General features: G+C 51.2%; 1 protein-coding gene across 4 annotated transcripts; it reads right to left on the reverse strand.

The window, feature by feature from the left end:
• Positions 1–772: 772 nt before the first annotated feature.
• Positions 773–26,174, reverse strand: SLC22A4 (solute carrier family 22 member 4). Of its 4 annotated transcripts, XM_054168323.1 has the most exons (10): positions 25,752–26,174; positions 18,307–18,410; positions 15,689–15,843; positions 13,650–13,821; positions 12,368–12,494; positions 10,301–10,401; positions 8,349–8,563; positions 7,284–7,466; positions 3,257–3,392; positions 773–1,726 (listed from the first exon to the last, which is right to left on the reverse strand). In XM_054168323.1, exons 1-10 carry the CDS (start codon positions 26,142–26,144, stop codon positions 1,651–1,653), a joined length of 1,662 nt encoding a protein of 553 aa, XP_054024298.1. In that variant the 5' UTR covers positions 26,145–26,174; the 3' UTR covers positions 773–1,650. The 4 variants fall into 4 exon arrangements, with proteins under 4 accessions (XP_054024298.1, XP_054024300.1, XP_054024299.1 ...); XM_054168325.1 differs by lacking the exon at positions 18,307–18,410 and having other exon boundaries at positions 13,650–13,712; XM_054168324.1 differs by lacking the exon at positions 7,284–7,466.
• Positions 26,175–26,864: the final 690 nt, after the last annotated feature.

Consider the following 26,864-nt stretch of genomic DNA (forward strand, 5'->3'; position numbering starts at 1 on the left):
CTTGACATTTATGGCAGAAGCATGCCTGCAGAAAAAGAGTATGAGAGGAACCCGAGTATTTCCACATCCCAAAAGAGCAGCTTGAAAGAACTGCACAGATTCTTTGCATTTAAATGTTTGAAAGCCTTATATTTGTGCTTGAACTTACTGGGAGAGCCTCACTCCTCTGCCAAGTGCCAGCACAAGACAATTTGCTGTGAGCTCCCCATGTCTGAGATGAGACTGTGTGATTTTGTTGGTCCCTACAGAAGGTGAGTCGTGGCTTAGGCTGTCATTTATAGAGCATAAAAATCAGTCTACCAGGCCTGATAGACTCTATGTGACCAAGATGTGCAGGCACACCCAGTAAATAGAAAAATAAAAGGTATTTTACTTATTTTTTTGTTTGTTTTCAGACTCTGTAGTGTTCATAAAACAGTAGTAGCACGACTCTTAAACTCCACGTTTGAGTTTTCATCCAACCAGGCTCTGTCAAAGACCTGACAAGTAGGATTTGGAAAGCAAAACATTGGCTTTGTTTGCTTTTGTTTGGTTTTAAAACAGCTGTGCTCCCAAATCAGCCCTTTAGTGTTTTCTGACAAGCTGCAGGTGAACATCTCCAGTGCAAAACATCAGCGTTTTGGGAGCATCAAATCCTCTCGCAGTTTGTAAATGCTACACAAAGGTTTTGCAGAGGGTTTGGAAACTGCAGCAAGCTTTCTCCAATGGTACAGGACAATGTCATAGCTAGTCAAAGGAGAAATGAAGTGCTTTAAAAACAAACAAACCCAAAAGACCTATAAAACTACTTATACCAATACACCATGAAAAACATGAAAGCTAAAACTGCCCAGCACATTCAGATAAGACCAGGGACTTCCTAAAGTCCCTGTTTCTTCTGAAAGCAGGCTCAGCCCACCAGAAGGTCAGCAAGCTCTAGTCCTGTCTGTGTTAAGGGCTTCCCCCTGTCCTCCAAACCCCTGAACACGGATGAGGCCCAAAGATTTCAGTGGGCTCAGGCTTTATGAAAAGCTTTTAGAGAGAGAAGTGGATCCCCGCTCCTGGGGAAAGCAAGCAACATCAAAAGATGCTCTGATGCCTTGTTTAAAAGACATCCTCACAGTTAAGTCTGCTTCTGCTATGCTACAACTCAGTTGTGCTCCCACTTAGTCTATGGGGCTTTGGTCACAGATTTCAAAGGAGGCTGGGATCTTTCATTTAGGGGCACATGCTGAGATTTTCCAAGCCAGACCCACAGCTCCCCTTCATCCAGTCAACACCCAAAATGAGAAACCCATCAGTGCTCTGCTGGGTTTTTTTGTTCTGTAAGCAGCTTTCATTGAGAACCTGACTGACTGCAGCCTTCGCTGGTTTGTTCCTAAGGCTCATTTCTGGATTGCTCCTTGCATCAATCATGTTCAGCACAGGCAGGCCACCATTTCTCAATGGTGTCAGCTGACAGAGTCCAAGCATCAGGACACTGGATTACAGATAAAAAGTCCTACAGGAGCAGACAGCAGCTGTTCAGTTAACTATGTATTTGGGTACAGTAGCACAGGGAGTAACAACTATGGTGCAGTAGACTTGACTGTTGGGTTTTGTTTGGTTGTAGAAAATGCCTGTTGAGAAGATCTTGTTCTTCTTTTGGCCCCACAGAGTGCGCATCCTTCTTCACAAGGGGGTTGCCAGTATTTTAGGACTCTCCTTTGACTTTCTAATGCCAGTAGCTTGCTGCTCATTCCTGAAACTGAAAGCAAGAAAAGATTCAGAATCACAGAATGGTTCAGGTTGGAAAGGGCCTCAGAGATCATCTAACTCTATCCTCCGTGCCGTGGGCAGGGACACCTCTCAACTAGACTTGGTGGCTCCAAGGCCTTATCCAACCTAGCTGTGAACACCTCAAGGAAGGGGGCATCCACAACCTCCCTGGGCAACCATAATCTTACCACCCTCATACTGAAGAACTTCTTCCTAAGATCCAGTCTAACCCTACTCTCCCTCAGCACAGAGGGTTGGCTCTGTAACATCTGCCTTGCCAGACAGCAGGAGTGCAGCAAACACTTGGAACTTGAACACACAAGAGCAGCGGCACAAGTCTAAGCTCTATGTTCGAGTTTTCATCCAATCTAGTTCTGCTGGACACTGAAAACGTAGGATTTGAAAACACAAATATTGGCTTTGTTTGCTTTTGTTTTGTTTGAAAACCACTGTGCTCCCACATAAGCCCTTTAGTGTTTTCTGACAGCTGCAGGTGAACATGGAATTGTGCTTGACTCTAGGATTTCTAGCTACAGTTCACCAACTGGATGAGAGGGAATAGACTGAAGCTTGAGGAGGGGAGGCTTGGCCTGGAGATTAGGAAGAAATTCTTTAGAGTGAGGGTGGGGAGACACTGGAACAGGTTGCCCAGGGAGGTGTGGATAGGCCATCCCTGGAGGTGTTCAAGGCCAGGTTGGATGAGGCCCTGAGCAACCTGGGCTAGCAGAAGACATCACAGGCCATGACAGGGGGTTGGAACTGATGATCTTCCAACCCAAACCATTCTATGATTCTATGATTGTTGCTTATAAAGGCAAATTCTCTTCCAGGATAAAGTCTCACTAAGCTGAATGGTAGTTATGAGTGGTAGACACTTCAGTTTCCCTGTGATGCTTCCAAGAGTCCTTCTCCCATGACAGTAGCTCTCAAACACTGGCTGTCTCCATTGCACCAGCACTAGAATCTACATCCACAGATTTCAATGGAGATGTCTGCCCAGGGTACCCTAAACAGCAAAGAAATATCACTGCTTAAAGCTAAACCAACTAAACCATCAGAGAAGCTGTCCTGGTATGCCTCTAGCCTCTGAAAGTAAAAAAGTCAGGGTGTTCAAATCCTGTGTTTAATCTGGTGGAGTAGTTCCTAATGAACTAACATTATGAAACACTTTACTCTTCCATCCTACCACATGAATAATTTAAGTGAAGAGTTAAGGAGAGTGAAAGATATAAAAGAGTGGAAAGTCTTGGGAGAGACGAAGCAGCAGCTTCAAGGTGATGTGAAGGTCAACTTTGCTTTGCAGTGCCTGCTTTTGAGCACATCAGCTCTCAGGTTCAGGGATTTAGAGAAGCTGCCAGAGTCTGTCAAATTAACAAGCCTCAAAAACAATCTAGAGGGCACTTTGGAAGCTTTGGTGTTCTGCAATGGATCTGATGAAACATGTTCAATGATTGCGAAAAGGGAGTAGAAAGAGGTCCTGAATTCTTGGGAGGCAGGGGATGAGTGAAGGCCACCTTACCATTTCACCTTCAGCATTTGCTCAAAGCTCTCAGGCAGAGGATTGCCATAGCTCTCTGGGAGGAACAGGGTGAGGATCCCAATCAGCACAGTCAGGCTTCCCATCAGGATATATGGTAGGAATCTGTCGTAGGCACCTGGCAGAACACAGGACATGACAACAGTGCTTAATGTCCACAACCAACAGACCCACATGTCAGACTCATAATGCAGGCAGAGATGAAACACAGAATTAATCTGGAATAATTACAGATTCACAGATTGCATTGGGTGGGGAGAGACCCTCAAAGGTCATCTTGTCCAATCCCCCTGCAGTCATCAGGGACACCTCCAACTAGATCAGGCAGCCCAGGGCCACGTCAAGCCTGATCTTGAATATCTCCAGGAATGGGGCCTCAACCACATCCCTGGGCAGCCTGTTCCAGTATTTCATAACCCTCATTGTGCAGAACTTCCTCCTGATGTCCAACCTAAATCTCCCCTGCTCCAGTTTCAAACCATTGCCCCTCATCCTGTCACCACAGGCCCTTCTAAACAGTTCGTCCCCAGCCTTCCTGTAGGTCCCCTTCAGATATTGAAACGCAGCTCTAAGGTCTCCCTGGAGCCTTCTCTTCTCCAGGCTGAACAGCTCCAACTTTTTGAGCCTGTTTTCATACGAGAGGTGCTCCAGCCCTCTAATCATCTCTGTGGCCCTCCTCTGGATCCACTTCAGCAGGTCCATGTCTCTCCTGTGTTGGGGGCCCCAGAGCTGGGCACAGTACTCCAGGTGAGGTCTCACCAGAGCAGAGTAGACTGGCAGAATCACCTCTCTCAACCTGCTACCCACTCCTAACGCTGAAATGTTCATAAATACCAAAGGTGAATCCAAAACTGAATTATGTCTGTCATCCATCAGCAATCAAAGGGGTCTTCCATTTTAAAAACTATAGTTTCATGCCATGCCCCATGTTTGTATAGCAGCTAATAAGGGGTTTTTTGTGTGCATTTTCAACTGGGGTAGCAAACATCATCCTAAGTGTGCTCTGCTGTGATCACTGCTGAGTCTGCACTGTCAATGAAGCTGGAAGAGGGTAGATGTAGACTGGAGATCAGGAAGAAAATCTTGACAGTGAGGGTGGAGAGACACTGGACCAGGTAGCCCAGGGAGGTTGTGGATGCCCCCTCCCTGGAGGTGTTCAAGGCCAGGCTGGATGAGGCCTTGAGCAACCTGGGCTAGAGGAAGACATCCCTGCCTATGGCAGGAGGGTTTGAATTAGATGTTCTTCAAGGTCCTTTGTCACCCAAACCATTCTATGATCAGGAAACAAAAGCTCCATTAAATAATTCAGTGTGAGGGAATAAACCTGCTCCAAAACACCCAAGCATTCATCAGCTGCCTGGGATTGTGCAAAAGGGAAGAGACTGAGAGCAGCTGAGCATGCCAGTTTCAGACTAATGGGCTGTTAACAAGGGAACCCTTAAATATCTTCTGTATTGCAAGGGGAGACAGGGTCAGGCCTCCTGTGACAGACAGGAGGCTCTGACCCTGCTCTGCTCAGAGTATTATTTTGGACTGGAAGGCAGCAGCCCCTGCCAGCAGCCTGAAGCTAGAGCACAAACGTTTGGGCTGGGTGCAAGAGCTTCAAGTCACAACAGCACAGCAATGAAAGGTCTTTCAGTAAAGGGATTAGGGGGCAATTCAAAGTAGAGAAAGTATCAAATTGAATTTGACAGCATTATTTTTCAGTTGGGATAGAGCAGTGAGTTTATAATGTAGGAAACAAACTGGGGCTAGAGCAAGGAGCCCAGGGTACTGCACACACAGCCAACCTTTGTGATTTGATCTGTGTTCGTGAGCTGGTCCTAATTTAGCCGGAGCAAGTTACCAGCAGCAGCTGATGAGTTTCTCTTAAACCCTCCAAAAGTTTAGGAAACTGTTATGATGAGTGGAAGATGAGTTTTATAAAGGCTCAGCCTATGGAACCTTGTGAGAAAACCAAACCAAAACAAACAAAAAACAAGAACAAAAGAGTAAAAACTTTGTCCTGTCTGCATCTTTCTGTCCTATTACCTATTCTGCAATGGAGACTGAAGACCCTAGGGAGCATCACAGTCCTGCTGTCCCTTTTCCTTTACATTTGCACTGTATAAGTATGAAATAAAACTGATGTAATGCCATAATTTTTGGTAGAGTGTGCTGCAGCCACACTGGGATGTAGAGGTGAGACAACACAGGTGAGCTACGAGTAGCAGTGTCCTCTCCCCTCTCCTGGCATGGGGAAACAGCACTAACCCCTTAGCATTAACACCAGCACAAGAGTCAGGCTCATTTTGTGTCAGAGGTCTCAGCAGGAAGAAAAATTGAGTTGCAGGGGAGAGCTGAGATGAGTCTTGTGATGGTAAATCAAATCATGTGTGAGCAAGAGAAACAGGAGATTGAGCACCCTGGATTCAGAGTATTCAGATACTTCCACTCTTAATCCCCTAATCCTTGTCACCCTTCCTTGTCTGCAGCATGAGGATCATTTCTGTGTGCTTCAGAATTACCAATTCATATTTGAGCAGCACTCTGAATGTGATAATAAGGGGCGGGGGGCAGGGGGGGTAGGGGGGAAGCCTCTAAGGCCAAAGACCAAGGCAAGAGCAGTATGAAAAAGCAAAATGAAATCTGAGTTTCCTGGCTTAGTAACTCAAAAAAACCAAACCCCAAAACCAAAACAATAACTTCAGGAAGGTCACAAACACACTCTGGTGCTGCTTGATGCACATGTTTACCATGGGTTTCTTCAGGGAGGACAAGTTCAGGGGAGGTCTGGATTCTCACCTGGTTCCTCTGCTCCTGACATACCCATCTTGGGATGCCCATGAAGAGAACCAATGCAGTGACTTTCCTACTGCTAGATTTCCTTACTTGATGCCTTCTTGTCATACTCTCCTGGGACACTAACTGTCATCCCAGAACTGTCATTCTGGTCCTGGCTGGAATAATCCTCACTGTCAATACAGGCTGGGGGAGGAGGTGATAGAAAGCATCTCTGTGGAAAAGAACTGGGGTGTGCTGGTGGGTGAGAAGGTGGACACATGAACAGGCAATGTGAGCTTATATCCCAGAAGGCCAGTCACATCCTGGGCTGCATCCAAAGCAGCATTGCCAGCAGAGCCAGAGAGGTGATTCTGCCACTTTGCTCTGCTCTGTTAAGACCTCACCTAGAGTACTGTGCCCAGGTCTGGAGCCCTCAATACAGAAAGGACATGGACCTGATGGAGAGGGTGCAGAGGAGGGCCACGAAGATGATCAGGGGGCTGGAGCACCTCTGTGAGGACAGGCTGAGTGAGCTGGGGGTGTTCAGCCTGGAAAAGAGAAGGCTTCAGGGAGACCTAATAGTGACCATCCAGTACCTGAAAGGGGCTATAAGAAGGCTGCAGAAGGACTGTTCACAAAGGCCTGCAGTGACAGGACAAGGGGCAATGTCTTCAAACTAGAGAAGAGCAGATTTAGATTGGATATTAGGAACAAGTTCTGCACCATGAGGGTAGTGGAACACTGGAACAGGTTGCCCAGGGAGGTGGTTGGAGCCCCATCCCTGGAGATATTCAAGGTGAGGCTCGACAGGGCTCTAGGCAACTTGATCTAGTTGAGGATGCCCCTGCTGACTACAGAGTGGTTTGGACTAGATGACTTTCAGAGGACCCTTCCAATGCAGACCATTCTTTGATTCTATGATCCCAGGGGTAACAGCCATTACTAAGATGTGGCCAGTAATCATCCCAGCCACTCCATTTCCACATCATCATCTTGGACCAGCTTGGCCCCACTCTGGTGCTGAATGAGTGGCTCCAAACCTCAACAAAAAAAAGTGCCTGGTTCTGTGAAACCCAAGGAGCTCCAGTTCATTCCCACTGTGTGTACTGAGTTCCAACCAGGAACTCAGACCAAGATGATGACTTGGAAGATGACAAATGAAGGGACTTAAAGCTGAACTGCAGGAGCTCTGATAAATTCCCTGGGTGGCTGCGTGGCACAGGGAAAGAAAGAAAAGATCTCTCACCCAGGTACACAAAGTAAGGAGCGATGATGCTGCCCAGCCTGGAAGCGGTGGAGGTAGCTCCCACTGCCATGTTCCGCACCAGCGTCGGGTACAGCTCCACGTTGTAGACGTAGAGCATAGAAAACGCAGCTGTGATGCCAAATTTCCCAAGCATCACCAGGCCAATGGACAGGACATAAAAATCTGAAGGAGAAAAAGAATACAATCAAGGTGAAAAAACAGCACCCTCTGCTTACCACTTGTGTTGCTTTCACATCCTAAAGGTTGCATCACATTTTATTTCCCAGCGGTTCATAGAATCATTGAACCACAGAAGAGTTTTGGTTGGAAAAGACCTCTAAGATCCAACCTTCAACCTAAGACCACCATAGCCATTAAATCATGTCCTAAACTGCCATGTCCACACGTTTCCTGAACACCTCCAGGGATGGTGACTCCACCATTTCCCTGAGCAGCCTGTTCCAGTCCCTGACCACTCCTGCAGTATAGAATTTTTCCCTAATCTCCAACCTAACCCTGCCCCCAGCATAATTTCAGGCCATTTCCTCCCATTCTATCACCAGGGAGAAGACACCAATCCTCTGTATCACTCCCACCTCCTTTCAGGGACTTGTAGAGAGCAATGAGGTCTCCCCTCAGCCTCCTCTTCTCCAGACCAAACAACCCCAGTTCCCTCACCTGCTTCTCATAAGACTTGCTCTCCAGACCCTTCACCAGCTTCATTGCCATTTGTTGTCCTTCCAACCTTCAGTTTGGTTGGAAAAGAATTCTAAGATCATTAAGTCATCTAAGATCATTCTAAGATCATTCAGATTGGATGTTAGAAAGAAGCTCTTCAGCATGAGGGTGGTGAGACACTGGAACAGGTTACCCAGGGAGGTGGTAGAAGCCTCATCCCTGGAGGTTTTTAAGGCCAGGCTGGATGTGGCTCGGAGCAACCTGATCCAGTGTGAGATGTCCCTGCCCATGGCAGAGGGTTTGGAACCAGATGATCCTTGAGGTCTCTTCCAACCCTGACAATTCTATGATTCTATGATTCCAAGTCCAACCATTCAAGTCTTGTACCTGCAGGAACCAGCTGAATGAAGAGGACAACACCCCCCCCTAAGAAGAAGGTGCCAGACAGGGAGTAGCGGCGAGGCAAGGAGCGGAGGAGAAGCCAGGCGATCACGTAAGCTGGAACCTCAATGACAGCTGAGAGGAAACAGTTGATGTAGGCATTGCCATGCCAGTTTGGAGTGCTGAGGGACAGGCCAAAGTAACCAACGGACGTGAAGAACCTGAGAAAAGGCAACAAACCCCAGTTATTCCAGATCCCCCAATCTCTGAGCGCCCCCTGTGTTGCCTCAGGAGGTCGCAAAGCGTCGCCACGGGCATTGTGGCTGAGGAAAAACTCTCAGTGGCAACCCCTTCTTTCTAATCCTGCCACCCCTTCCAGTCGCCACATCCACAGCGGCTTGAAGACACCTCCGGTTTCTCTGCTCTTCCTGCTTGCATTACACCAAGTGAAACACGGCCGAGTGCAAGGTCCTGCACCTGGCCTGGGGCGATCTCAAGCACAAATAGAAGCTGGGCAGAGAATGGCTTGAAAGCAATCCTGAGGAGAAGGACTTGGGAGTGTTGGTTGATGAAAACCTCAACATGGCTTGGCAAGGGCGCGCTTGCAGCCCAGACGGCAATCGTGTGCTGGGCTGCATCGAAAGCAGCGTGAGCAGCAGGATGAGGGAGGTGATGCTGTCCCTCTGCTCTGCTCTTGTGAGGCCCCACCTGGAACACTGCACGCAGTTCTGTTGCCCCCAACACAAGAGGGACATGGAACTGTTGGAGCAGGTCCAGAGAAGGCCATGAGGATGATCAGAGGGCTGGAGAACCTCCCCTAGAGGGCAGGCTGAGAGAGCTGGGGCTGTTCAGCCTGGAGAAGGCTCCAGGGAGACCTTAAAGCAGCCTTCTAGTACCTGAGTGGGCTATGAGAAAGCTAGGGAGGGAGTTTTTACAAGGGCTTGTAGTGACAGGATGAGGGGCAATGGCTTTGAGCTGGAAGAGGGGAGATTTAGACTGGAGATTAGGAAGAAATTCTTTACAGTAAGTTTGGTGAGACACTGGAACAGGTTGCCCAGAGAGGTTGTGGATGCCTCTTCCCTGGAGGAGTTCAAGGCCAGGTTGGATGAGGCCCTGAGGAAGCTGGTCTAGTGGGAGGTGTCCCTGCCCATAGCAGGGGGATTGGAATTAGATGATCTTTAAGGTCCTTTCCAACCCAAACCACTCTACAATTCTGTGACAAAAGGCTTTGTGGTAGTGGTTCACAAAGGCTTTTCACTGGAATGTGCTCATTAACGGCACAATGAAATAACTCTTGGAAGCTTCCCATGCCAGCTAGGTTCCTACTTGTAGCCAGCTCCAGTGACAGGATCCCCCACCCTCAGCAGTTCCATTCCATCTTATTTAATCTTCACCAGACAGCTGGATGGTCGGGCTGCACACCTCCAGAGCACAGAGCTCAGTGTGCTAGCCAGGTCCGTTCTGCTGGGGAAAGCACGGACAGAAAAAGGGTCCTGCTTTATCTACATGCTATGATTTGGGTCCTCATTCCTTGTGGCTGCCCAGGTAGGGACCAGGATCTCACTGAGATGGGCACTGCACAGAAACAGATCAAAACCGCTGGCCGTGGCTGCGCTCCTTGTTATGTTACTGAGTTGCTGCCTCTGCTTCATGGACAGCTCTCTTCAAACAGAGGTTGGGAGCTTCTTCAAAACCACCACAACAGAGAGCAGCAGAATTTCAAATACACAGGTTGTTAACACCTAACTGTTTTACACCAGAGTCGAGGCTAATGTCTCCATACCCTTGGCTATAAATGCAGTGCAGGTGCAGGGACACTGAGGGCCACATACTGGCCAAGCACCACCTGTAGATGGGCTCCGAGGCTGAGCTTCCTTATCTAAAGCTGGTGGCACGTGCCCTCAAGGATCAGGAAGAGTTCTATTGCCTGGGTACTTTAGGAATACACATTTCCTTACCACAAAAGTAATGACATAATAGTAATAGTTGCAATGTTTCGGGTTCGAAATAGGTCCAGAAGGATAGCCTTCTGCTGCTGCTCAGGCTTCGAATCCTGCATCTGAAGGAAAGAGGAAAACAAAACCAAAAAAATTCCCACACACCTAAGAGCAAAACAACCTCTGCACACCCAACAAGCCTGGGCAGTTTAGGTAGGACTCTAGCACGGGGGAGGCGCTCAGCCCAAGGGCCACGTCCGCACCGGGGCGGATGGTGCTTAGGTGGAGCTTGTCTCTGAGCCCAGCCGTGCTCGTGGGAGCTTCCAGAGGGGATTGGTTAACACACAGGAAGCGCTGAGACCACTGCACCAGGCTGACTTGAATTCAAGAGGAGTGTCAGCTGATGGCACAGGTGCATTGAAACTTCCTGCAGGATCTAACAGTACTTCAGGAGTAACTTCATTACTGAAGCCATTTCTCCACTCAGCTCTCTTCTGTTCAGCCTTCACACATTAATGCAGAACATCACCCAGCTTTGCTGCCTGCTGGCACTCCACCAGGGAGGGGAACAGCTGCCGGAGCTTGGGATGGTGGCCAAGGTGCATCACGGGAGCAGCCACCACCCAAGATGGGAGATGGAGGGTCCAGTTTGAGCCTTAAAGCAGGAATCTTCTGGGGGGCAATCAGGCGCCCTTCTCCCTGCATGGAGACTCCTCACTGGGGCAAAGCCAGTGCTCGTAGTCAGGCTTTCCCCCAAGCCCAAGGAGCAAACTACCCTGGCCATCCCTGTAGGGCTCTCCAGGAGATTTCCTCTCTGAGGATGAAAGGATGGTTTCCAAGGAATGTTCTACAAGCATTTGAAAAATACTTCCAACAGAGGGCTTAAGGTGCAAACATCATCCTCAGGCTTGCCTTGGCACACAAGATTCCCACAAAGGACAGGACAGCAGAGCTGCCACTTGGTCTCAAAAATACACAGGAGTCACGACGAAGAACAAACTCATCTCCTGGAGCCTGAAACAGTCACGTCCAGTATGAGACAGCTGAACTCTTGGCTGTGAAGTAAGGAAAGTCTTTTCCTGTGGTTCCTGTAGGATGAGCTTCCCACAGCTGGAATGTGCATGTCAATTTACACCAGAAGATACACTTGGAAAAGAAATCTTCAGCAGCTCAGCCAAAACCTAAGCACGACATTCAAGAGATGGATCCTGCTCACGCAGCAGCCTTCTCCTGCAGACACTGTGAAGGAGCACATGGTGCTTTGCTTTCTGCTCTATCAGGAGGCACAAAGCATAGGTGCTGGTTCAACAGAGCAAGGTCAGATCTGACAGAGGGACACATGGCCACTGTGGACACAAGGCTGGAAGCATCTCTGCTTTCTCTGCGCAAGAAAAACATCTGTGGCTCTTCAGCACGGGGAGAAAGCCACTAGAGGGGGAGATTAGCACAAGAACCAACCACCCTGCTACTGCTGTTGTGCTGCTCCTTAGCTTGCTGAGTGCTGGGTTTGTGCTGGGCCATCTCCTTTTAACCAGTAAATATGAAACAGGAAAAAAACCACAACTGGAGGAGAGCTTTGTGTTCTCAGCACTTTTGCTACTAGCATGGTTTTCAAGTGCCCTTATAGCACTTGGGTGCTTTGGCTGGTTTCTGCAGCCTGAGGAGTTCCCTGGGGCTCCATGCAGCCCCCACACATGTGGGTGCTGATTGAGGGTCCCCTGCACAGCCCCCCCTGTGAGGGCTGTTGTTAAACTGCAAATCACTAAGTACCACAGCAAGCTGAAATGGGGACAAATGCATCCTCCTCAGGTCTTCTCAGCACCCAAAGGATGAAGCAATCTGGGTCACCCTTGCTCTGAAAAACCACAACCAACCACTGCTGAGGAAGAGAAATTAAGTGCAAAAACCAAACAAAAACCCCCTCTGGCTTCTCATTTTGAAGTCTGCAACCCAAGGCTTACCTCACACCGACAGCCACTAAAGAACTGCTGGTGCAACCATTTCTCTGCTGGCATTTCCCAACAACTCAACTTGGCCAAAGAGGGGGAACTGCCAGTGAGATGGAATACCAGGCTGTAGGAAACATACCTCTGTGGTGTCAAAAAGCACAGCTGGGACAGGGACACCATTTATTTTTGCAGCCCTTCGGATAATTGCTTCTGCCTCCTTGTATCTTCCCTGGGAGATCAGCCACCGAGGAGATTCAGGAATGATCCTGCAACAAGGTGAAGAATAAATGACTCAGGGTTTTACACAGAGCTTGTTAAAAACACATGTATGGCTTTCAGGAGCTGGGCTCTCATCTCTCAGACTGCTTGCAGCAGAAGATAGGCAGCACAGAAGCATGTGGGCAATGTAATTTGTGCCCCAGTGGAACCAGTGGGAGAACTCACTTATGGGCTGTCTTTATGCTTGTGCTGAAGGAGACGGCCCTTGTCCGTGGTGCTTAGAATCATAGCATTGCTTCAGTTGGAAAAGCCCTCTAGGGTCATTGAGTCCAACCATCCACCCAGCACCCCCATGGCCATTAAATCATCAACCCAAGTGCCATGGCCACACATTTCTTGAGCACCTCGAGGGATGGTGACTCCACCACCTCCCTGGGCAGCCTGTGCCAATGCCTGACCACTCTTTACAGAAAGAAATTGTTCCTACTCTCCAACCTAAACCTTCCCTGGCACAATATCAGGCCATTTCCTCTCCTTTTTTCACCTGATGCTAGAAAAGAGACCATTCCCCACCTGGCTCCAATCTCCTTTCAGGGAACTGTAAAGACCAATGAGGTCTCCCCTCAGCGTCCTTTTCTATGATGATTATAGAATCATACAATCAATACGGTTGGAAAAGACCTCAGAGATCATCAAGTCCAACCTGTCACTCAAGACCTCTTGACTACTAAACCATGGTTCAAGTGCCATGTCCAATCCCTTTTTGAATACAGGATGGGGAGGTGATGGAGAGATGCAGAGATCAGGAGATAGCGAGGGACATGGGGAGGAGAGTGGGATGTGGGGAGGAGTGGGAAGGAGAGGGGAGAAGGGACGTGGGGGGAAGAGAGGGACGTGGGGGGAAGAGAGGGACGGAGTGGGGAGGGGAGAGAGGAAGGAGTGGGGAGGGGAGAGAGGAAGGAGTGGGGAGGGGAGAGAGGAAGGAGTGGGGAGGGGAGAGAGGAAGGAGTGGGGAGGGGAGAGAGGAAGGAGTGGGGAGGAGAGGGAAGGAGTGGGGAGGAGAGGGAAGGAGTGGGGAGGAGTGGAGAGGCGAGGGAAGGAGTGGGGAGGAGAGAGGGGAGAGAGGTGATGGGACGGAGAGGGAGCTAAGAGGGAGGCGATGGGGAGATGGGAAGGGTGGCCTGAGGCCGGGGGTGACTCACCACCAGAGCGGGATGCAGAGCAGCCCTGGGCCGGTGAGCGCCAGCAGCAGCATCCGCCAGTCTCTGATGAAGTAAGCAAACAGTGGCAGCAACATGTAGCCAATTGCAAAAAATATGCAAACTCCTAACGTAGCGAACAGAATACGAACTGATTTGCCCAGAATTTCTGTGCCTGTTTAAAACAAGGGAGCTTGGGTTAGCATCTTAACTCCTCCTTTCTGTGGCTGAAGACTTTGCTGCGGTCACAAGCGGAGGCACGCGGAGCAGCCTTAGGGGAGAGCAGCACAGCACGGACCCACCCGGTTCCAAGAAGCTGCTGGAGCACTGGAGAATCACAGAATCAACCAGGTTGGAAAAGACCTCAGAGATCATCGAGTCCAACCTATTACCTAACACCTCCTGACAACTAAACCATGGCTCTAAGTGCCACATCCAATCCTTTTTTGAACACCCCCAGGGATGGTGACCCCACCACCTCCCTGGGCAGCACATTCCCCTGGCCAATTACTCTTTCTGTGAGACCTTCAGATGAAGGAGTGACTTCTGTTTGCTTTGATTAATGCACTGTCAGAGGCAGATAAGAGCACGGGGAATGGCCAGCAGACTTTCAGGAGCCTTCTTGACACACTTGGCTAGGGCATTGCCTACTTCCCCACTTCACCCAGAACATACCCAGCTCCACTATTAACCCAGAACACAGCCTGCTCCACCATTAACCCAGAACACAGCCTGCTCCACCATTAACCCAGAACACAGCCTGCTCCCCCATCTGGGATTTAAGGTGCAGTTGTCTGCTAAGTGCTTCTAGAGGAGAGCAGGCCTGAGGACAGCAGACATGAGATGGAAGGATGTGAATTTAGAGCAAGGTGGGAACATATTTCACATTGATTTTTGTGGAAGAGAAGGCTGGAATGTCAGAGTGGCACGTACATCATGGGCCCTGGGACACAACCAGGGAAGATGCTACCCAACAGTAACACTGCTGCTCCAGTAGCCAGTGAAAGCATCCTACAAGCACTGTGTCACGGAGTTCCAGCATGGTCTGAATTGTGACACCACTGCTTCAAAATGACATCTTGATTTATGTGCACACTTGGAAAACAGTTCTTGAAAATCCCAGCTCCAGTCATCCCCATCAGCCACCCATGCAGGCACCTTTCCTGTGACTGGTGGGAGATCCTGTGGGGTCTCCTTCCCAATGGGGTCCTCTCTTCCCCACGGGGTCTCCCCTTTCCTATGGGGTCCCACAGGAGCATCTGCAAGTGTGCAGCCTCCCCACAGCCACCAGCTCTTTCTTCCTACACTCCCCATAGAAAACAAAGCAAACCCTGGCCCCTGAAAATCAGGACTGTATTGCTAACCTCAGCATGGAGACTGATGACTTTATGGCTAACAGAGCTCTGATGTCCACTCAGCTCCTCCACTTCAGGCCACCCCACATTCACTGTCCCTGGAAAATGGTTTGCTCTGAGGCTTTGCCCTCAGATATACACCAACCCCCCTGCGAAGCACAGGAGAAATACAGGGAGGAACCCAAATGCTGTCTCTAGCTCAGATCTGCTTCTGCTGATAACAAACCCTGAACATTGCCTTGAGCTCTTGCTGCAACAAGGAGGAAAATGGATTCATAAATAAAATGGTTGGAAGAGACCTTAAAGACCATCCAGTTCCAACCCCTCTGCCATGGGCACAGACACCTCCCACCAGCCCAGGTTGCTCAAGGCCTCATCCAACCTGGCCTTGAACACCTCCAGGGAGGGGGGCATCCACGTCCTTCCCGGGCAACCTGGCCCAGTGTCTCACCACTCTGTTAACTCAGAGCCTTCTGCTCTCTTCTTTTTCTCTAGAGCCTATAAGAAGTCCAGACTTGAAGTATCCAGGAGCAAAAGACTCACACTGGCGTAAATCAGGAACTGCACCAGTGAGCATTCACTGCTAATTCAATGATGATGATTCAGAGAGGCAAAACCCAACCCAAACCAAACCAAACCAAACAGTACATGAAGCAAGCATTTAATCTAATGCAGACATGTTCATACCCAGTATGAAGGCTGCCACGTAGTTTGAGATCTGTCCCATCCCCACTATGACGAAGAGCACCGTGAACATCTCCCAGCTGGTAGAGAAGATCTGCAGGAAGCTGAAGCCAGTCTGCACAGCCATGGTCAAGAAAAGGATGTTCTTCCTGCCAAACCTTTTGCAAAAGAGAAAGATTGTTATTGCCACAACAAAGATTCGTGGAGTGGGGACGTGGCAGAGGCCAGCAGGGAGCACAAACAGCCAACCTCCAGCAATGCAGCTCAGCACAGCTTGCCTAGAGAGGCGGTGGAGTCACCATCTCTGAAGGTATTCTACAAACAAGTAGATGTGGCACTTCAGGACATGGTCTAGTGGTCATGGAGATGCTGGGTAGAAGGCTGGCCTTGTCAGAGATCTTTCCAACCCTAATGATTCTGTGATTCTAAGTTTGGTTCATCTTAAAGAATATCCAAGAACATTCCAGGACCCAGGAAATAGACCAAGAAGAAAAATGAAGATCAGAAGCTACTAGAGGGATTAAAGAGACAACAGTATGCAAGTGAGACACATGAAGATTGCAAGCCACACAGCTGAAAGTGAGGAAATGATGGCCTTTGGGCTACTGGCATCTATACATTCCACCACCACCATGCTTTGAATGTGTGCAGCAGCCTTATCAACTGGTTTCAGCCTCTCTGAGCTGCCACACCTTGCACCCTTTCCTCTCACCTGTGTTAGAAGCACCTTCTGATGGAAGGCATGACCAAGCTTGTGGAGAGGTCTACACAGCCATGTGCTGGCCCAGGCACAAGGGACATCACTTGGGCAGAGGCTCAGAAACAACCCTTTGCTCACAGATGGTTTCCAAAATAACCCCAAACCAGCTGACACTGGAAGGTGAGGGAGCTCCTGGGATGCTGACAGGTCATGCTGCCACTGGGGAGCAGATGGCTGCTCAGATGAAGGGGGAAGGGGACCTGTGAGGAGGCTGGGAAGGGACTTTTGACAAGAGCTTGTAGTGACAGGATGAGGGGCAGTGGCTTTGAGCTGGAAGAGGGGAGATTTAGACTGGAGATTAGGGAGAAATTCTTTATAGTAAGTTTGGTGAGACACTGGAACAGATTGCCCAGGGAGGCTGTGGATGCCCCCTCCCTAGACTTGTTCAAGGCCAGGTTGGATGAGGCCTTGAGCAACCTGGGCTTGAGGGAGGTGTTCCTGCCCATGGCAGGGGGGTTGGACATGGATGATCTTTAAGATCCCTTCCAACCCAAACCATTCTGTGACTCTGTGATGATGCTCCCAGTGGGCACACGGCACCAGGGGGATTTAGTGATTATCTCATCTCCCTTTCAAACAGTAACACTGTCTGACTTCTGTATGAGGGCAGGAGTCAGGGGATTAAGCTCAGATCACAAGGAATTTAATGCTGGAGGTTTGAGGATTAGGAATCCCATCAAGGTTTTGAAAAAAACCCTCTCTGTTCAATAGCCTGAGGAAGGCTGGAATCTCATGAATTCCTCACCAACAGCCAGCAATCCGAGCTGTATTTGAGACCCTGCCTTAACAACAGGGGGAAAAAAAGGCTCAGGAGCATAGAAAGAGGGAAAGAGAGACTGCAGAAGGAATGAATGTTCTGAAAGGGGCTGGAGCACATCCAGAGAAGGGCAACACAGCTGAGGAAGGGTTTGGAGAACAGGGCTGGTGAGGAGCAGCTGAGAGACTTGGGGGTGTTTAGTTTGGAGAGGAGGAGGCTGAGGGGAGACCTTCTGGGTCTCTACAGCTCCCTGAAAGGAGGCTGGGGCTAGGTGGGGTTTGTCTCTCCTCCCTAGTATAGGTGATAGGATGTGAGGAAATGGCCTGAAACTGTGCCAGGGGAGACTTAGATTGGGTATGAGGAACAACTCCTTCCCTGCAAGGGTGGTCAGGGCACTGGAACAGGCTGCCCAGGGAGGTGGTGGAGCCACTGTCCCTGGAGGTGTTCAAGAAAGCTGTGGCCATGGCACTTGGGGATATGGTTTAGTGGCCATGGGGGTGTTGGGTTGATGGTTAAACTTGATGATCTTACAGGCCTTTTCCAACCTTAATGATTGCATGAAATCAATGATTGTGAGGCCAGAACTTCAACAGTGATGAGAGAACTGTCAATGTCTGGGATGTCTTCTGGATATTTTGCATCCCCTTAGTTAGAGGCACAAGACAGCCATCTTTTTTTTAAACACCTCTTGGACAGGACTTCATCTCCAGCAAACCATCTCTTCCATGGTTCATCCATTTGAAGGACAAGCTTTGAGCCCACAGTTCTCTCAATGCACTGTCAGGTAACATGAGACAAAACCCAACATCCTTTAAGTTACTAAAAGGGCCAGATGAAGAAAGTAATGTGGTTGTGAAGTGAAAAACACATCCACTTGCAAAGCAGTTCTTTGTGGAGATCAGCTCTTGGTCTCCTGAAGCACCCCAGAGACAGTAATGCTACCCCTGGGGTAGATGGAGGTTGGAAGGTCTGAAGAAGCCACACCAGTTACCTTGTTTTGAGCAAAACCTCATAGCATTGGCCATTTAACTTCCTCACACCTCTTAAACACAAGCTTAGCAGCAGGCCTGCTCTGTGGAGCAGCAGCAGGAGCTGTGGTGTTACCTGTCTGAGAGCTGCCCCGAGATGAAGGAGCCGATGAGGACCCCCACGAAGAAGAGGGAGGTGGTCAGTGGGGCCTTCCAGTCATCCTCACACACCAGGTTCCACTGCAAGAGAAGGGCCATGCTCAGGTGCAACCACAATGCTGCATCCAGCCTCATCCAGGCACAGAGGTCCTTGCCAGGAGACACCATGTGCTGGGTTACACTCAGCCTGGATGGGGGCTGGAAGAACCCAGCTCCCAGGTGGACAAAAGAAACTTGATCCAGGTGGGCAGAGAGAGACTTGGTTTTCCCCCTCCCAGGAGGAGGGTTCCTGGCTTGGTTTTGTATATTTTCCTATTTCTGCTTATCCCTTACCTTTGTGAACCCTCCCTCTTATTGCTAGATACATATTTTGTTAGAACATTTACCTCTCCTACTTCCAAACCGATTCCAGACCATTTCTTTTGTGACTTTACCTCCCCTTTCCTCTACCCCTTTTTATTTATTTATTTTCCTTACTAGAGAAAGGGAGGAGGGGAGGATTCTCAATGTGTTATCATTTGAGCTTTTAACTCCAGCTAAAGCTCAAACCAGCACACACCACCTTCCCTTGCCATTTCATTCAGCTTCCCCCACACCCACTGGCACCAGCCCTGGTTTCACAGCCAAGGTCACTGCTGGAATACCCTGCTTCAGGACAAGAGGTTCCTTCCCAGACCAGTCCCATCAGGCTGAAGCTCTGAGGGGATCCCATTACCTCTGAAGTGGGTGAGCAGCCAGCAATGCCTCATGGGCACATGGTATGTGCAGCCTCATCCAGCTTGGTCTTAACACTTCCAGGGATAAGGTATCCACAACTTTTCTGGGCAACCCATTCCAGTGTCTCACCACCCTCATAGAGGAGTTTCTTCCTAATGTCTGATCTAAATCCACCCTGCTCCAGCTTCACTCCACTGCCCCTTGTCCTGTCACCACAGACCCTTAGGAACTGTCCCTCCCCAGCTTTCCAGTAGCACCCTTCAGGAACTGAAAGGCCACTTGAAGGTCTCCCCAGAGCCTTCTCCAGGCTGAACAACCCCAACTCCCTCAGCCTGATCTGATAGGAGAGGTGCTCCAGCCCCCAATCATCTTTGCAGCCCCCCTCTGAACCCTCTCCAGCAGCTCACAAACCCCACTGCATTCCTCTAGCTTCTGGGCTTGACAAAACATCTGCAAGAAGACACCCAGAATGAACTCTCCTTTTCACCCCCCCTGCTGCCGTGCTTCCAAATTCTTCTCCATCCCCACAACCTGCAGGGCTGACTCACTACCTATCCTCACCACCAAAGCCAGCTGGGGCTGGAGGCTTAGGACAGGAGCCAGCATGGAAACTTCCACTTAAAGCTGCTGGTAACCCCAGACAAGGCTTAAAAAAACCAACCCCCCCCAGCATCATGTGTCTCTGTCCACCAGAGCACGGCTTGCTTCAGTCCCAGTGACTAATCTCCCAGTCAAGGCATGCCAGCAGTGGTTGGGAATGGACTTCAAACATGTCAAGTCTCAGATCAGATAATTCTACCCACAAAGGTAAGCTAATCAGATCACAGATCAAAGTAGAGCATAATCTTAATAATTAGCCATGCTATCAGAGAGCAGGGCTGAGAGGTCTTGGGGAGTGGTGGCCAAGCCTGGGCAAAGGCAGGGGTGGTGGGGCTCAAACCTTCCCGCTGGGCTGCTCAGGCTTCTCAACTCAGCTGCAGGGATCTCTTGATATCATATACAAGAGCCCATGTCCTATCTGACCAGGAGAAATGGCTTCAAGTTACAGCAGAGGAGGTGGAGGTTGGACGTTAGGAACAATTTCTTCCCCAAAAGGGCTGTCAAGGCTACCCAGGGCAGTGGCAGAGTCCCCATCCCTGGAGGGGCTTCAAAGCTGTGTAGATGTCGTGCTGAGGGCCATGGTTTAGTGGTGGGTTAATGGTTGGACTGGATGACTTCAAAGATCTCTTCCAACCAAAATAATTCCAGCTCTGGGACTGCCAGCACCGAACCTGCCCCTGGACCTTCAGACTTGAGTCTCTCCAGGTGAAGAGTCAGTGTCTTTAACATGCCTGCACTGTGCCAAAGGCACTTTGGCTGCGTTATATTCCAGCTAAAGAGTAACTTGCCCATGGCACTGAGCTGCTTCCTCTGTTTCCCTGGTGCCAAGTGCTTCCTGCCCAGCTGCTTGCTCTGCCTCTTCCCATGGTACACTGCACAGGCAGCAAAAACTCACAGCTTGGGGTCAGGTCTAAGGTTTATGGGGTGTGGTAAAGAGCACACAGCAGCTGGCTGGCTGTGGAGAGGTCACTGTTTGCAGGCACTTGCTACATTTGACCAGAAAACACACAAATACATCAAGTCCATCCAACTCCAAGTATACCTTGAAGCTGTGGAGCAAAAGAACCATGCCATCTACTTTAGATCCAATATCAGGACCTGGGTGATGATCTACAGAATCTCATTGTGGTTGGAAAAGACCTTTAAGATCATCAAGTCCAACCACCAACCCAACACTATCATGACCACTACACCATGTCCCCAGGTGCCATGTCCCCAAGTCCATATGGGTTTTGGACACCTCCAGAGATGGGAACTCCACCACCTCCTTGGGCAGCCTGTTCCAGTGCCTGAACAGTCTTCCTGTAAAGAAATTGTTCCTAATGTCCAACCTAAACCTCCTGTGGTGCAGCTTGAGGAAGTTTCCTTGTCCTAGTGCTAATTGCTTGGGAGAAGAGGCAAAACCTCACCTCACTACAGCCTCATTTCAGGAGAGCAATGAGGTCTCCCCTCAGCCTCCTTTTCTCCAGGAAGAACAATCCCAGCTCCTTCAGATACTCAAACCCCTTGCTCTACAGCTTCAGCTCATCTTCTCCCCAGACACCAACCTGCCTGCCCCAGAGGTGCTCACTCTGATGGAAGCTCAGCCCCCAGCACTGCCTGGTGATCAAGCATGGTGAGATTTTATTTGTGCTAGATGTACAGAGCTTTAAGGTGTTCATTGCTGACTCCTCATGAACAGTAATTGGGGAGGGGGGGGGAAAAGAAGTGAAATTTCACTTATTTGGCCTTTTCCTCAGAGGTTTCACCCCTCACAGCCAGCACTGAGCACACCATGGGCACAGGAGCACAGGAGCTCCAGGGCAGGCACAGGAGCTCCAGGGCAGGCACAGGAGCTCCAGGGCAGGCACAGGAGCTCCAGGGCAGGCACAGGAGCTCCAGGGCAGGCACAGTTAAGCTACCTACAGCTTCAACTTCCAAACTCTCGTGGCCAAATTATTCATTAACCAGAAAATAAGTAACTGTAATGGCCCTGGCCAAGCATTCTGGAGAGCAAAGTTTGTATAAGCTTACAGGGAAGTGCTTTGGACACTTGGCACATGACCTGCTTGAGAAGAACACTCTTAAATCACTTCATCACCATCAATCCCTCCAAACTTTTCCCAACAGTTCCCAGCTACTGGAAGAGCCAGTTCTGCTGGTGGGAATGCTATGGATGGAGAAGCTTCCTGAAAAACTGAAGGTGCCCTGAGTGCTCAAAGCTGATCAGAAATCACTAATTAACCATCCCAGGTACCAGCCTGTTCACATCAGAGAAGGAAACACTAGCAGAGCCTTGTGCAGATGGCCAAGGCTGTGAATGTAAAGCAGGGAGAACCTGGCCTTGTTTCCAAGAGTAAATCTGAAGGTGAAGAGCTCAAGAGACATTCAAGAGCTCATGGACTGCTCCATGCTGCACCTCAAGCACCAAGCCCAGCAGTGAGACCTGCTCTGCTCAGTGCATGAGTGATGAGCACAGACCTCTCCATGCCCAACCACAGGGTAGAGAGCTGCTCACCACTGGTGGTAAAAGACTTGAGGGAACAGAAAAGCAGTTCACATTCAGCTTCTTAGCTCTGCCAGTCCAAAAAGCTCCTGGGTTCTGCCTTCACCAAGAAGCCAGTGCCAGGACTGGGATGGGATGGGGGGGGGGGGGGGGGGGGGAAGGAGGTTAAGCAGCACCAGCAAAGCTTCAGCACTCACTCTGTCCTTGGCAGGGGTCTTGTGGTGGTGCCTGGGGCATGTGCCATGCCCTGACAGTGGTGGGCTTTAGACTGGAGATTAGGAAGAACTTGTTTCCAGTGAGGGTGGTGAGACACTGGAACAGGTTGCCCAGGGAGGCTGTGGCTGCCTCCTCCCTGGAGGTGTTCAAGGGCAGGTTGGATGAGACCTTGAGCAACCTGGGCTGGTGGAAGGTGTCCCTGTCCATAGCAGGGGGGGTTGGAATTAGGTGGTCTTTAAGGTCCCTTCCAACCCAAGCCAATCTGTGATTCTCTGATCTTAAAGGCCTTTTCCAGCTGACTGATTCATTTGATCATCTCTGTTTTAAGACCAAGCAGAGGACTGAGGCTGAGCTCCTCTCTTCCCAGGGTTCACCAGATCCCTGCAGACCAGTATCACCAGTGTTGAGCTGGCCTCTCCCAGCCTGCTCCCTTCAGGCAGCAATAACAACAGGATTTGATGCAACTGCACAAATCCCATAAAACCTCCAGCCTGTACCATCAAGTTTTGCTCCTCAGCTGAGTTCTCAAACTGAAGATTTATTGTGGTTTTGGGGTGGTTTTTTTTTTTTGCACTGAGCTTCTTCAACAGCATGCCAGGGCTTGTCTTTCCTAACAGAGAGAGAGAGGAAAAAAACCCCAACCCATTGGGTACAAAAATAGTCATCTCCAGTTGAACTGAATGGCTTCTTTTCATCAGTGCCTCTTTTCCTGCTTTCAAGCCCAAATTCTCCAGTTTGCCTTTTCCAAATGTCCATGACAATTTTCAAACCAAACAAAACATCCTTCTTTTCCATCTGCCTGACAGATGGGAACCTGGCACTTGGATTCCCATCCCTCTTGCCTCTCTGGCACGTCCAGTGTCCCCCTGGCAAATCCCACGGCTGCATCCCACCCGAATCCAGCACGGAAAGCTCTCCTTAGGCATCTGCCAACACCACTTGTTTGCTTATGAAGAAGGGACATCATTTCTCCTCCTTCTGCTTCATTTACTGTCTCCCTCAGAGCAACATTTAACTCCAAACCAGGCTAGGAGACCACAGCCACCCCAGGATAAACCAGTCTCTCTCCAGCAGTGAGCCCTGAGGCACTGCCAGGGCCAGTGGTGGAACCTGGGCATCTCTGGGCAGCTGTGCCAGCCCACAGATCACAGGAGCAGCAGCATGTGGGCTGCAGCCAGGCTGTAGCAGCAGCTCGCCCACAGCCAGGATCTGGGAGAGATTCTCAAGCTTCCCAGCCTTGGTTTAGTGTTGATGGGGGATCTCTGATGACCTAGCATCACTGCCAGGAGGATGGCAAAAGACACGCACATGCCAGCCTCATGGATGCTGATGACTTTGCTTTGGGCACCTGAGAGGGGGCTGGTGGCCCCTGCCCAAGTCCTGCACTTTCCTGCCTGCTCCCTGCTCCCCTCCCTCCCTGCACACTTCAGTGCAGCTCAGCCCACGCCAGCACACCCCCAGCACAGCCCCTGACAGTATGCTCATGTCTCTGGAGCACAGTGACCATGTCCTCAGATCTCCAGGGCACAGACCCTGCCCATCTTCCCATGGCAAGGATCCTTCCTCTCAGATCCTGACCATGCCCTCCTGTCCCTGTTACTCAGACCCTGACCAAGACCCCATATCCATGGGGCATAGCTTGTGACCGTAGCCTCTTGTGCCTCCACAACCCTGTGACCCAGATTTCAAGGGCACAAACCCTGACTGCGCCTCCATGTCCCAAATCCTGACAGTGTCCCCATGACACTGGGCTACAGACCCTGACCATGTGTCCCAGCAGCACAGACCCTCACAGTGTGTCCCAGCAGCACAGACCCTGACAGTGTCCCCATGTCCCTGGGGCACAGACCCTGACCGTGTGTCCCAGCAGCACAGACCCTGACAGTGTCCCCATGTCCCTGGGGCACAGACCCGCAGCCACAGGCTTCTTGGTCAGGACCTTTCCCGGCCGTGCCCCCGGGGGAGCATTCCTTGGTGGCAGATGTTGCTGCTGAGTCACAGAGACACGAGACAGGGGCCACATGCCAGCTCCCTGCCACCGGCTGCTGAACCCAAACTCTGGCTGGTGTGAGCCTGTTGCTCCTTGAGCCCCCTCAACACAACACAAAGAGCAGCAGCTGCCCTGCAGCTTCAGGGCCCTCTCCTTTCGCTTCTCCTCCAGGGCTCGTCGCCAGCGCAGGTGGGCAGGCAGCCAGCATGTCCCTGCTGTGGCACCACGGCACAGCCACAGAACCCAAACACCTCCTCCACAACACTCCACCATCAACACTCCCACCAGACACCTGGTACAAACGGTGCCACCCTGAGCACCAAGCCCACCGCCAGTGTGCCACAGCCATTGTGCCACAGCCAGCCAGGCACGCCACACACCGTGAGTGGCAACCACAGCACCTGCCTCACCCAGCACTGGTGGCCAGCAAGCCACCAGGGTGGCTGGCAGTGCTAGCACAGGGCAGTAAGACCAGCAAGGACTCATCCAGGCTGTCAGTGTGCTTACCAGACATGTCCCCATGCAAAGTGACACTGGGGACAAGTGATTCCACCAGAGAACCACACAACGCTTTAGCTTGGAAAGGGACCTCTAAAAGCCATCTGGTCCAACCCCCCTGCAGCCAGCAGGGACATCTGCTACCAGAGCAGGTTGATCAGAGCCTTAACCAACCCGACCCGGAATAGTTCCAGGGATGGGGCATCTCCCACCTCTCTGGATAACCTGTGCCAGGGTCTCACCACCCTCAGTGTCAAACATTTCCCCCTTCTTTCCAGTCTGAATCTCCCTCTTTCAGTTCAAACCACCCCCACCTTGTTCTGTCACAAGAGGCCCTGCTCAAAAGTCTGTCCCCAGCTTTCTGATCAGCCCTTGAAGCACTGAAATGCCACCAGTAGGTTTTCCTGGAGCCTTCTCCAGGCTGAACATCCCCAGCTTTCTCAGCCTGGCTTCCAGCCCTCCCATCACTGGATGTGGCCAGGGCAGTTTATGGGCAGAAGGAAACTATTTGGTTTCCGTTGCCATCTTCTGTCTCCCCTCCCAGCCCAAAAATCCCTCCAAACAGAACAAGTTGGAGTGCAGACCACAAACCAGACACCTTGCACAGGCAGCTCCTTCTGAGGTGCTTCACCCTACACGTCCTATCCCTGGAGCATCCTACCCTTTCCCACAGGCACTTCATCTGATGCTCCTTCTTCACCCTCTCCCAATGCACAGCCCAAACCCCAGCACATCCTGGGGGATGCACCAGCCCTGGAAGGGACTGGGATAGGAATAGGGACGGGTTTGGGAACGGGGATTGGGACAGGCATGGTGTTGGGGATGAGGACAGGAATGGGGATGGGAATAAGCACGGAGCTGGGAATGGGAAAGGGGATGGGAATGGGGACAGGGAGATGTTAAGCTCGTCCCGCACCTCGGTGACGATGGTGGAGTGGTAGACGTCGCGGCTGTACTCCCAGCCGTCCAGGCACGGCTCCTGCTCCAACGAGCTCAGCTCCACGTCGGAGCCGGGCCGGAGCCCCAGCGCCGAGAAGTTGCGGAGCGCGGCCAGGCGGTAGCGGCGGCAGTGGCTCGGAGCCGCCTGCCCGCCCTGCGTCTCCAGCGGGATGCTGGCGTTGAGCCACTCGGCGCTCAGGTTGGCCCCGGGGGGCACGGCGCAGTGGTGCTCGGGGGTCCCGGCCAGGAACACGGCCGACATCCCGTTGAAGCCGTTGGGGATGGTGCTGGCGCTGAGGAGGAAGAAGACGAGGCGTTGGAAGCGGCCCCACTGGCCCAGGAAGGCGGTGGCCGCATCGTAGTCACGCATCGCACGGCACGGCGCGGAGCTTCCGCGGCTCTTTGCGCGCACCGCGGCGAGCCCCGGGAGGAGGCTCCGCCCCGGGCCGCCCCGCCGCCCCGGTGGAGGCGGTGCGTCCCAGAAAGGGCCGGGTTCAGGGATGCGGGGAAGGGGGTTGGATGCCGCCAGCTCCCAGTTCCACCGCCCCTTCCCCACCCCTCCTCTCCTTGCTCCGCTCAACACCCGCGATGGTTCCGCAGCCAGCTCCGGGGCTTCCCAAAGAGACCTTTCCTGGCTTTTTTTTGTTTTGGTTGGTTTGGTTTTCCTCACCCAAAATATTTCCGAGTTTTATTTCGAGTCTCTTCCGGCGTCAGGCTCGGGAAGCCGGGGCTTTGCCGCTCCCGCATCCCTGCATCCCGGCTTCCCGACGTCCCTTCATCCCGGCGTTCCAGCATCCCTGCATCCCGGCTTCCCGACGTCCCTTCATCCCAGCGTTCCAGCATCCCTGCCTCCCGGCATTCTTGCATCCCGGCACCGCGAGCCTGGGATGAGGCGGGATGTGTGCGCTGCTGCTGCCGGGAAGGAAGCAGTGCCCGTCTGGATTGGCGTTGCCTGGGAGCAATGCGATGGCTCCGCTGCCCCGAGCCCCTGCATCCAGCTGAATCCCAAAGAGGGCTCTCCTGTAATGTGGCCGCAGGATGAATCGAGAGCATCACACAACTGCGCTGGCAGGGCTGGGCAGACTCAGCA

The sequence above is a fragment of the Dryobates pubescens genome, chromosome 16 (assembly GCF_014839835.1).
Source record: "Dryobates pubescens isolate bDryPub1 chromosome 16, bDryPub1.pri, whole genome shotgun sequence".
NCBI lineage: Eukaryota > Metazoa > Chordata > Aves > Piciformes > Picidae > Dryobates > Dryobates pubescens.

Coding starts and splice junctions, on each gene's coding strand:
- SLC22A4 (XM_054168323.1), bottom strand. CDS start 26,144: ATGCGTGACTACGATGCGGCCACCGCCTTCCTGGGCCAGTGGGGCCGC. Junction 15,844..18,306: donor TCGGGGCAGCTCTCAGACAG/GTAACACCACAG, acceptor CTTTTGCAAAAG/GTTTGGCAGGAAGAACATCC. Junction 8,564..10,300: donor ATTATGTCATTACTTTTGTG/GTAAGGAAATGT, acceptor GCCTTTTCTCAG/GTTCTTCACGTCCGTTGGTT.